General features: G+C 43.8%; 3 protein-coding genes across 3 annotated transcripts in view; 2 read left to right on the plus strand and 1 right to left on the minus strand.

Moving 5' to 3' along the window:
• LOC121718522 overlaps positions 1 to 12,500 on the plus strand; it is an 823,508-nt gene that overhangs the window by 589,915 nt on the left and 221,093 nt on the right. The window lies entirely within an intron of this gene.
• Positions 4,578 to 7,926, plus strand: gng13a (guanine nucleotide binding protein (G protein), gamma 13a). The gene is made up of 3 exons (XM_042104511.1): positions 4,578 to 4,707; positions 5,586 to 5,683; positions 7,771 to 7,926. The coding sequence occupies exons 2-3, from the start codon at positions 5,586 to 5,588 to the stop codon at positions 7,874 to 7,876; spliced, it is 204 nt and encodes a 67-aa protein (XP_041960445.1). The 5' UTR covers positions 4,578 to 4,707; the 3' UTR covers positions 7,877 to 7,926.
• The window catches only part of chtf18 (CTF18, chromosome transmission fidelity factor 18 homolog (S. cerevisiae)), a 32,135-nt gene continuing 27,650 nt past the window's right edge, over positions 8,016 to 12,500 (minus strand). Inside the window, exons 22-23 of the mRNA XM_042103533.1 lie at positions 12,375 to 12,441; positions 8,016 to 8,259 (exon numbers count right to left, since the gene is read on the minus strand). Of these exons, the coding sequence (XP_041959467.1) occupies positions 8,132 to 8,259; positions 12,375 to 12,441 (195 nt within the window). The 3' untranslated portion in view covers positions 8,016 to 8,131. The remainder of the gene's footprint in view (positions 8,260 to 12,374; positions 12,442 to 12,500) is intronic.

Genomic DNA, 12,500 nt, shown 5'->3' on the forward strand with positions numbered 1-12,500 from the left:
CAGATTGAGTCAGCCAATCACACTGGAGGATGATTAGGGGGCCAGATTGGGAATTTAGCCAGGACCCCGGGGAACCCCCTACTCTTTGCGATAAGTGCCATGGGATCTTTAATGACCACAGTGAGTGAGGACCTCGGTTTAACGTCTCATCCGAAGGACGGCATCTCCTACAGTACAGTGTCCCCGTCACTGCACTGGGGCATTGGGATCGATCTTTTTGGCCAGAGGGAAGAGTGCCACCTACTGACCACCCACCAACACCACTTCCAGCAGCAACCTAGTTTTCCAAGGAGGTCTCCCATCCAAGTACTAACCAGGCCCACACCTGCTTAGCTTTAGTAACTCAGTAAAGACACAAAGACACACACACACACACACACACACACACACACACAGTCCCAAGAGGTCTCCCATCCAAGTACTAACCAGGCCAACACCTGCTTAGCTTCAGTAACTCAGCTAAGACAAGGTATCCATTGGTCTGCCTGCTGACCATACACACACACACACACCATTCATCACATTATATACACACACACACACACCCCATTCATCATATCATACACACACACACACACCATTCATCACATCACACACACACACACCATTCATCACATCATACACACACACACACACACCATTCATCACATCATACACACACACACACACCATTCATCACATCACACACACACACACCATTCATCACATCATACACACACACACACCATTCATCACATCACACACACACACACCATTCATCACATCATACACACACACACACACACCATTCATCACATCACACACACACACACCATTCATCACATCATACACACACACACCATTCATCACATCACACACACACACACCATTCATCACATCACACACACACACCATTCATCACATCACACACACACACACCATTCATCACATCATACACACACACACACACACCATTCATCACATCATACACACACACACACACACCATTCATCACATCATACACACACACACACACACCATTCATCACATCACACACACACACACCATTCATCACATCATACACACACACACCATTCATCACATCATACACACACACACCATTCATCACATCACACACACACACCATTCATCACATCATACACACACACACCATTCATCACATCACACACACACCATTCATCACATCATACACACACACACCATTCATCACATCACACACACACACACACCATTCATCACATCACACACACACACCATTCATCACATCATACACACACACACCATTCATCACATCACACACACACCATTCATCACGTCACACACACACACACCATTTATCACATCATACACACACACACACACACCATTTATCACATCATACACACACACACACACACCATTCATCACATCATACACACACACACACACACCATTCATCGGTAACTTCATTCAACTTCATGAATGGCAACACCATTCACAGTCACTTTTCCATCAGAAACATATTTGTAAAAAGCATAGCTAGTATGATATAGAACATCGGAATATAGAATCAAAATAAACATTTTCATCAGCAAATTAGGAACAATAGTGTAGCTCAACAAGTAGCGATGCACCCCCTGACGCGGGAGACCGGGGTTCGGGTCCTGCTCACTGCAACAATTTTGAAGGTGTATTTCTCACAGCTAAACCAAGCTAGATGGAGAGATACAGTATACAGAGAGATAGAAGGTTGGGCTTGTGGAGCTATAGGCTACATGGTCCTCGCTTTAGATTGGGGGGCTGCAAAATGTACTACAAATAGATAAGAAAGGTCTTATAAGCGTATTAGTTATCCACCTCTTTGTCTTATACACCATTAACACGCATTAACAAGCTGCTTGTTAACACTTACAACTGTTAACAAATATGCTTGTAAGTAACTTAAAAGGCTGCTTATTAACACTTACAAGCTGCATGTTAACAGTTAGTTAATGTTATTAAAGGATAACAACAGTTAACTAACTGTTAGTAATGAATTGTTAACTGCTTATTATGCACTGTTAATACCTAATAAGCACATGTTATTCTAAAGCATTACCCATTCATCATATCACACACACACACCATTCATCACATCATACACACACACACACACCATTCATCACGTCACACACACACACACCATTTATCACATCATACACACACACACACCATTCATCACATCACACACACACACACACCATTTATCACACACACACACACACCATTCATCACACACACACACACACCATTTATCACATCACACACTCCTGTTGAGAGACAAACTGCTGCAGATGGGAGTGACCAGGCTGGTGACCTGGATTACAGACTACCTCACAGAACGTCAGTGCTGCAGATGGGAGTGACCAGGCTGGTGACCTGGATTACAGACTACCTCACAGAACGGCCCCATTTCCTCAGACTGTGTGACCTCACATCACAGACTGTGGTCAGTAGCAGCGGAGCTCCACAAGGAACAGGACTCTCCCCGGTGTTGTCCACCCTCTACACCACAGACTTCAACTACAATTCAGATAGCTGCCACTTGCAAAAGTTCTCAGACGACACAGCCATTGTGGGATGTATTAAAGATGGGCAGGAGGGGGAGTACAGGGGACTGGTGGAGAAATTCGTCAGGTGGTGCAGGACCAACCAGCTGCAGCTGAACACCACCAAAACCAAGGAAATGGTGGTTGATTTCAGACGTGCTACCCCAGCCCTGCTGCCTGTCTCAATTGAGGGGGAGACAGTGGAGACAGTCTGCACTTACAAGTACCTGGGGGTACATCTGGACAATAAACTTGACTGCTCTGCTAACTCACAAGCACTCTACAAGAAGGGTCAGAGCAGGCTTTACTTTCTGAGGAAGCTGAGATCCTTCAATGTATGCAACAGACTCCTGCAGATGTTCTACCAGTCTGTCATGGCCAGTGTGCTTTCCTATGCTGTGGCATGCTGGGGGAGGCAGCATCAGGAAGAGAGATGCTGGACGCCTTGACAGGCTGGTGAGGAAAGCTGGGTCTGTTGTTGGCACAGAACTGGAGACTCTCACTACCACTGCTGAGAAGAGGACACTGAGCAGACTTGACTCTATAATGGACAATTACAATCACCCCCTGCACCCAGTCTGACAACCAGAGAAGCGCATTCAGCTACAGATTCCGTGCAAGACAGACAGGCTACGGAGGTCCTTTGTCCCCAGGGCCATCCAGTTGTTCAACACCACACAGAAGGACACCCAGAAAGAGATCATCATAGGTGACTGGACTGCATAATCAACCTTCCCACACCTGCACACTCATCTGCACATAGTGACACTTTGAGACACCTGACACTTGAACACTTTTTCCAGTTATTGACTCTTTTTAGCTGCTCTTGCTATGTACCACTCAGCTATGGCACATGTGATGAACCACTATTTTCTTCTCATCACAACCACAGCTGTGTGTGTGTGTGTGTGTTGTGTGTGTGTGTGTGTGTGTGTGTGTGTGTGATCTGACTTTGGCTAGATGTATGTAAGCGTGTGCTGTATGGTGAACATATGTGCAATGATGTGTGTAATGTCTTTGTGTTTTTCTATTCTGTATGTATGTATGTATGCTACTGGACACCTTAATTTCCCTCGGGATTAATAAATGATACTCTACTCTACTCTACACACACACCATTCATCACATCATACACACACACACACACACACACCATTCATCACATCATACACACACACACACACACACACACACACACCATTCATCACATCATACACACACCATTCATCACATCATACACACACACACACACACCATTCATCACATCATACACACACACACACACACACACACACCATTCATCACATCATACACAAATACATCCGTGGCCTACTGGTTAGGGCTTCGGGCTTGTAACTGAAGGGTTGCCGGTTCGATCCCCGACCCAGTAGGGAAAAATGTGGGTGGGGGAAGTGGTTGAGCACTGCTCTCCCATGCCCACATCCACGGCTGAAGTGCCCTTGAGCAAGGTGTGTGTGTGTGTGTGTGTGTGTGTGTGTCACACCTCACTGCATCGGGATTGGTGTGTGCTTCACCTCACTGTGTGTTCACTAATTCATGGATGGGATAAAAGCAGATATCCATCATATAACACACACACACACACTCCACCCAGAATCCACCATGTCTGATTAAATCTCAACCGCTTTCTGGTTCCAATGACTTCCCTTTTAGATTGAGTGCACTGCCCATTGTTTGGACGGTCATTAGCCCACTCACACACACAGTCTCTCTCTCTCTCACTGCTGCGACTGTGCCTATACTGCTTTGCATGAATTTCCAGAAACACAAAACAAACAAATCACCAAATGACACACACACACACACACACACACATGTCTGACAGCATTTAAATAGGAAAACAAAACAGCTCCAGGAGGGTCAGTATGCAAATGACACACACACACACACACACAGGTTAAACTAAAATCACACACCTCACACAGGGGCGTGGCAGGTAGGCTGGTCAGCATGCAGACACACACACACATCTGTGTTTTAGTGATTGGCACCTGCCTGCAGTTCCTCATACAGAGGCTGTTCAGTGTCCATAGCACCCTTCTGGAAATTTCTCTCTCTCACACACACACACATCTTACTCGGTCTACATTGTCCCTGTGTGGAACAGCTGCTTGAGAAGGTAGGAGTGTGTGTGTGTGTGTAACTATTTGTATGTCTATTGATATGGATCTTAATGTTATGTAGATGTGTGTGTGTGACTATTTGTATGTGTGTTCATAGGTCTGAATGTTATGTAGGTGTGTATGTGTGTTGATATAGGTCTGAATGTTATGTAGGTGTAGGTGTGTGTGTGTGTGTAACAATTTGTATGTGTGTTGATATAGGTCTGAATGTTGCATGCTGAAAGCCAAGGATGTATCATCATTCCATGGTGTATGTCAGTGTGTGTGTGTGTGGATCCCAGAGTGTGTGACGGGTATAGTGTGTGTGTGTGGATCCCAGATTGTGTGACGGGTATAGTGTGTGTGTGTGTGGATCCCAGAGTGTGTGGATCCCAGAGTGTGAGGGGTATAGTGTGTGTGTGTGTGGATCCCAGAGTGTGAGGGGTATAGTGTGTGTGTGTGGATCCCAGAGTGTGTGACGGGTATAGTGTGTGTGTGTGTGGATCCCAGAGTGTGAGGGGTATAGTGTGTGTGTGTGGATCCCAGAGTGTGTGACGGGTATAGTGTGTGTGTGTGGATCCCAGAGTGTGTGACGGGTATGGTATGTGTGTGTGGATCCCAGAGTGTGAGGGGTTTACCTCACACACCTATTCACCACATATCTCTGCTGGGCTGTTTCGCCTCGGAGTGGATTATCAATCAATCAAACTATTTATATAGCAGCTTTCTTAAAAGGTTTGTAATACAAGATGCTTGTATTGTGTGTATTTGTGTAGATTATGTATTGTATTGTGTAGATTATGCTGCACGTTCCTCCGAGGCCGAGCAAGTTATGGAATGACACTAATCTGTGTGTGTGTGTATATATATCTGTATGTGTGTGGTGTGTGTGAAGATGGATGAGCTGGATGCCTCTCAGTTGCAGAGAGAAGTTGAGAGTTTGAAACAGCAACTTCAGACCAACAGAGAAAAATCATCTGTGACCATTGCCGAGTAAGTCACACACACACAAATCATGTGACCATTGCCAAGTCACACACGCACACACACAAATCATCTGTGACCATTGCCGAGTAAGTCACACACACACACACACAAATCATCTGTGACCATTGCTGAGTAAGCCACACACACACACACACACACAAATCATCTGTGACCATTGCCGAGTAAGTCACTCACATACACACACAAATCATCTGTGACCATTGCCGAGTAAGTCACACACACACACACTAACTCCTGGTGCTTGTTGTGCAGCTTGGTGAAGTGGATCACACAAACACACACACACACACTAACTCACACACTAACTCTGGGTGCTTGTTGTGCAGCTTGGTGAAGTGGATCACACACACACACACTAACTGCTGGTGCTTGTTGTGCAGCTTGGTGAAGTGGATCTCACACACACACACACACACTAACTGCTGGTGCTTGTTGTGCAGCTTGGTAAAGTGGATCGATCACACACACACACACACACACACACACTAACTGCTGGTGCTTGTTGTGCAGCTTGATGAAGTGGATCACACACACACTAACTGCTGGTGCTTGTTGTGCAGCTTGGTGAAGTGGATCACACACACACACACACTAACTGCTGGTGCTTGTTGTGCAGCTTGGTGAAGTGGATCACACACACACTAACTGCTGGTGCTTGTTGTGCAGCTTGGTGAAGTGGATCACACACACACACACACTAACTGCTGGTGCTTGTTGTGCAGCTTGGTGAAGTGGCTCACACACACACATTAAGCGCTTTCAGATATAACCTCCGGAGTATATGCGGAGGTTTGTCAAACGGAGGTCCTACCCTTCGGATGATTCAGATATGATGCTAACCTGCGGACCTAATACTGACCTTATACGGACGTATGTGTGAAAGACATACACGCACATTACAGAATCTCCGTGTGGTTGTCGAGTGAGGGGTGGGGGCTTGTAAAGTTCACAAGATGCGAGATATGACGCAGAATATATGCGGCCACTGCCTGTCACAGCTGCTTTTTGTTTACAAAGTGTAGCCTATGCATTATGTAGGCTAAAGAAGACAAATCTATTGTGCGTAGGCTAATACTTGAAGTAGGCTAGTCAAGTAAGCAAACAGTATTTGTATGTGTGCTTCGAATAAACACATTTATCTGTTTTCAACGTTATGTACCAGAATTACTTGGCTATAGAATCCCACATCTGGTTTGCGTTGGAGAGAGAGCATGCACAAACTGTATGGTAGGCTACCAGCCAATTCAGTAGGCTAACTCAAGACTTCAAGGCCATCATACGTTTTTAAGCAATAAACAAAATACTAACATAACAGTGAAGTTGTTAGTTTTTTCATGGTTTATTTTTCCAAAAGCATCCTCTCCCCGTGTGTCTACTGCTTTTACGTAAGGAGCTTGGAACAAAGTTGGGTTTTCTTCGTTTTCATTTTCTCTAGGCATATATGCTCACCAAATATCTGCGAGCTCAGCGAGGTATCAATGAACAGAAAACCGTGTTGGCTATCAATTTATTAAATACTCCTGTTATTGTCGTCAATGACGTCGCTGTAGGCTACTGCCTTTTCAGCGCCTTCTGCTTATGATGATTCAGTCTTTTGAATTCGTTTGGCCTTGCCATGCAGTTGTAGGCTACAACGTGTCTCTTGCCGTTCCCTTCATGTGTTCCATCACAATGCTGTCTGCCCTCATGGACAGTAGCTTCGTGATGTCTGCATCTTTCCAGGTCGGAGATTTTCTGGACAGCACTATGCCACTCCATCATAACACTGGCATTTAACAGATCTAACCACATGGACGCACTAAAGAAACGTCACCAACACGCCCTCTCACTAGGTGTGAATTTTAACCGCATGTTCTACGCTTTGTTCAGACACAGCACATTTACATAATGTCCGGAGGAAATATTAGGGGGGAGTAGTACAACAACCGGCTAAATTCGGACTTCCATATGACCGGTTATGTCATTCAGATATACGGCCCCACCGTTTAACATCGGCAGAACCTCCGGTCTTACACGTATGTCTGAAAGCGCTAAACTCACACACACACTAACTCCCGGTGCTTGTTGTGCAGCTTGGTGAAGTGGATTGAAGAGGGCGTGGACAAGGACCCTTTCCTGAATGCTGATTCGCTGAGGAGCAATCCATGGGTGGAGACTGGGAAATGTGTGCTTCTCTAAGCCACACCCATCTGCTATCGCTATGGCAACAGATCTCTAATAAAACTATTCAATAAACCATAATTGTGGAAATGTATTAAATAACACGTTTTTACTGTGTGCTCCTGTGTCTGTCACTCACACGGTTTCATGGAGATGAAAGGACAACCAATTCAGTTTAGCATTTCTGAGTTTATTCACAGTGATATCTACAAATGACAGCTGCTCTTACAGACACAGACACACACACACACACACACACACACACACACACTCTCAGAGCAGCTCCCGGATATACACATTGCGTCTGACAGCATTGGACACGCCCTCGTTGAAGCGGAACCAAACGTCACTGTTCCCCACAGCACGGCCAATTTGCATAACCATGCCCCCTTTACTGGCCTCTGCTGCAGAGAGAGAGAGGGAGGGAGAGAGGGGGAGAGAGAGAGAGAGAGAGATGGGGGAGAGGGGGGGGGAGAGAGAGAGAGAGAGAGATGGGGGAGAGGGGGGGGGGGGAGTGGGGGAGAGAGGGAGAGGGAGGGAGAGAGAGAGAGGGGGAGAATGAGAGAGAGAGGGGGGGAGAGAGGGGGGGGGAGAGGGAGGGAGAGAGAGAATGAGAGAGAGAAATGGAGGGAGATAGAGATAGACAGATGAAAAAAGACAGCGAGAGAAAGAGATGGAGGAGGAGGGTGAGAGATGGAAACAATTAGTAGTACACATTTCCACCAAAGCTTATGAATATCAGTTTTGTAGCTTTTCAATTTGTTGCATCATACAATAAACAGTTATGTACTGTAAGAGTAATGTAATGTAATCTAGCGTAGTCTAATCTCCCTGTTATGTAGAGTAATGTAATCTAGCGTAGTCTAATCTCCCTGTTATGTAGAGTAATGTAATCTAGCGTAGTCTAATCTCCTTGTTATGTAGAGTAATGTAATCTAGCGTAGTCTAATCTCCTTGTTATGTAGAGTAATGTAATGTAATCTAGCGTAGTCTAATCTCCTTGTTATGTAGAGTAATGTAATGTAATCTAGCATAGTCTAATCTCCTTGTTATGTAATGTAATGTAATCTAGCATAGTCTAATCTCCTTGTTATGTAATGTAATGTAATCTAGCGTAGTCTAATCTCCTTGTTATGTAATGTAATGTAAACTAGCGTAGTCTAATCTCCTTATGTAGAGTAATGTAATCTAGCGTAGTCTAATCTCCTTGTTATGTAGAGTAATGTAATCTAGCATAGTCTAATCTCCCTGTTATGTAGAGTAATGTAATCTAGCGTAGTCTAATCTCCTTGTCATGTAGAGTAATGTAATCTAGCGTAGTCTAATCTCCCTGTTATGTAGAGTAATGTAATGTAATCTAGCGTAGTCTAATCTCCCTGTTATGTAGAGTAATGTAATGTAATCTAGCGGTAGTCTAATCTCCTTATATAGAGTAATGTAATCTAGCGTAGTCTAATCTCCTTGTTATATAGAGTAATGTAATGTAATCTAGCGTAGTCTAATCTCCCTGTTATGTAGAGTAATGTAATCTAGCGTAGTCTAATCTCCTTGTTATGTAGAGTAATGTAATGTAATGTAATGTACAGTGGGTCCCCGTTAAGTTTGGACGGGTTCCTTCAGGAATCACGATCCCCATTTTCTCAGCAGAAATGGCACAAACTGCAGTTGACACAAACAACCACTGAGAGGGGGAACATAACCTATAGCCTAGGCTACTGTAGAGTAGGCCTACAGTAGGCTACTGTAGGCTAAACAATCAGTTGTGAAAGTCTGCAACGAAAGTTTCCTAATGGAAGCGCTAACGTGTCTATTGAGCTCATTAGCCTACTTTCAATAGGCCTACTGTACAGCCTGAGAGGGGGAACATAGCCTACTGTAGAGTAAACAATCAGTTTACTTAGTTACATTTGTTTAGTTAAATCCAGTTTTATACTCTATCTCCATGATATGCTTAGCCTATAGAAAGACGAAGTCGGGAAAGTGCTTCAGAGAAAACGTATTTATTTAAATAATGAACAGTCTACATTCTTCATTCTACAGTCTAAATGTAAAGCATGTTGAATCCCTGGGAAGATCTGCGTGTTGTGCGGAGGAATTCGTTGATCTTATTGATGCAGTCCTTTAGTTCACTCCTCCCCATAGCAGGGAACTTTCGTTTGTAGTGTTATAGGCTATGCATTTTTCCGACACTTGGCTGCAAGCTCCCCTCCCCCACCCCCTTCTTTCACAAGCAGTGCAGCTTTCTGAAGCGGTGCCTTTTGAAGCTAATGTAACAAATACCACCAATATTGTTGTGTGGCAATAAAAGTATCCAGGGTTTGCGCAAGCAGCCTAAATATATAAATAAATTAAGGACATACAATCCTTAACGTGAAAAAGCTTAACGTAGCTTAATGTCCCAAACAACAAGTCGTTTTATGCGCTCATTATAAAGAAAGTTTAATATCACCAAACGTCAAGAGGGTTGAGTCTGATTGACACTAAAATCATTGAGCATCATTCACACATTGTATTCTGCAGTCTCTACACGTGGAGCGCTAATGTGTCTAGGCCTAGCCTACTGTAAATCATTCAAAATGTGTGAAAGTCATTAGGCTGGAAGCGTGTCTACTGTCAGTGACTAATGCGAGAAGCGGGTTCTGTGTTGTAGGCTATGCATTTTTCCGACACTTGGCTGCAAGCTCCCCTCCCCCACACCCTTCTTTCACAAGCAGTGCAGCTTTCTGAAGCGGTGCCTTTTGAAGCTAATGTAACAAATACCACCAATATTGTTGTGTGGCAATAAAAGTATCCAGGGTTTGCGCAAGTAGCCTAAATAGGCCTATATAAATAAATTAAGGACATACAATCCTTAAAGCTTAACGTAGCCTACATGTAGATTAATGTCCCAAAACGTCAACAAGTCGTTTTATGCGCTCATTATATATGGATTTCTATGAAACGTCACGAAAACATGCGTGCGCAACCAAGAGGCAGAAAGCACCATAGAACAGCATAGAGCAATGCAAGAGCAAAAAAATAAAATGAGTTTTTGTGCTGACAACTGCACCAATTCGAAATCACGATGGTTAGAGAATGTTAAATATGTTCAATATCCCAAACGGAATGCATGTCTTCGCCAAAAATGACAAAATACGATGTTATGTTAATAATGCAAATGAACGGCACACTTTGAAATATAGTCGGAAATGAGATGTTATCATCATTGAGACAACAGGGGTATACAATAAAATCCGATTGTAGCTTACAGCAGCCGACTATTTAGGTTAAGTTTATAACGTTGTGGACGGCCACCAAGCGTCTTCTGCCCCACGGCTGCGGCACAGTCTTGAGTGACCGGATTCGTTTTCCTTTGTCATATGAATGCTGTCATTTTGTTAACATTACTGTTAAGGAGATGCTGTAGGCAAAGGCTATATTTCAACCTCGTTAGTGTCAGAACTATTCACAAGGTTTCTGGGCAGCATTTTTATGTTCTGTTAGCAAGCGAACTTCTCATGACTACCGACAAAGTAGCCTACTGCCAGCTGACGAAGCTCTCATTTTAAAACATTACTGAGAGACAGGCACTATACAATCAAGAAATCTTGCCACTGAATCCAAAACTATGTTTAACATTATGTACAAAGCTTAGGCTACAGTGGATTAGCATGTTGCAGGGGCTGCTAAAAACAAAGAAACGCACTGAAAACTCGGCCAATCACAGCCCTTGCTGTCGAATGCGCCGTCCGGTTCGACCGTTGAACGCCACAGCGGACTATGCTGCCCCCAAGCGGCTGCAGTTGTACTTACATGTCACCCAGCTGCGTGAATCACCATGATTGTGAATGAAGTGTCAATTTTTAACGGGGACCCTCTGTAGCGTAGTCTAATCTCTTTATGTAGAGTAATGTAATCTAGCGTAGTCTAATCTCCTTGTTATGTAGAGTAATGTAATGTAATCTAGCGTAGTCTAATCTCCTTGTTATGTAGAGTAATGTAATGTAATCTAGCGTAGTCTAATCTCCTTATGTAGAGTAATGTAATCTAGCGTAGTCTAATCTCCTTGTTATGTAGAGTAATGTAATGTAATCTAGCGTAGTCTAATCTCCTTGTTATGTAGAGTAATGTAATGTAATCTAATCTCCTTATGTAGAGTAATGTAATCTAGCGTAGTCTAATCTCCTTATGTAGAGTAATGTAATCTAGCGTAGTCTAATCTCCTTGTTATGCAGAGTAATGTACTGTAATCTAGCGTAGTCTAATCGCCTTGCTATGTAAAGTAACATAGGAGGCCTAATCGGAGACGTTTGCGTGGTGCACTTGGTACCACTAGTAACATTAATGTTAATGTAATGTTATAATATTAATAGACACACACATAGACACAACACAGTTACAACACCTGTGTGTAAGAGAGAGACACCAGGTGTTGAGATGGTGTGTGTGTGTGTGTGTGTGTGTGTGTGTGTGTGTGTGTGTGTGTGTCTGTCTGTCTGTCTGTGTGTGTGTGTGTGTGTGTGAGTGAGTGAGATACCTGTTGTTGAAGTGGTGGTGGGCTTCTCTTTTGGTATGATGGTACGGCCAAAGAAGTCCACTTCTGGCTGCAGAGCCAGTCCAGATCAGAAACATCAGAAACATCAAATCAGCCAGAAATATGATT

The sequence above is a fragment of the Alosa sapidissima genome, chromosome 9, assembly GCF_018492685.1.
Source record: "Alosa sapidissima isolate fAloSap1 chromosome 9, fAloSap1.pri, whole genome shotgun sequence".
Lineage (NCBI taxonomy): Eukaryota > Metazoa > Chordata > Actinopteri > Clupeiformes > Clupeidae > Alosa > Alosa sapidissima.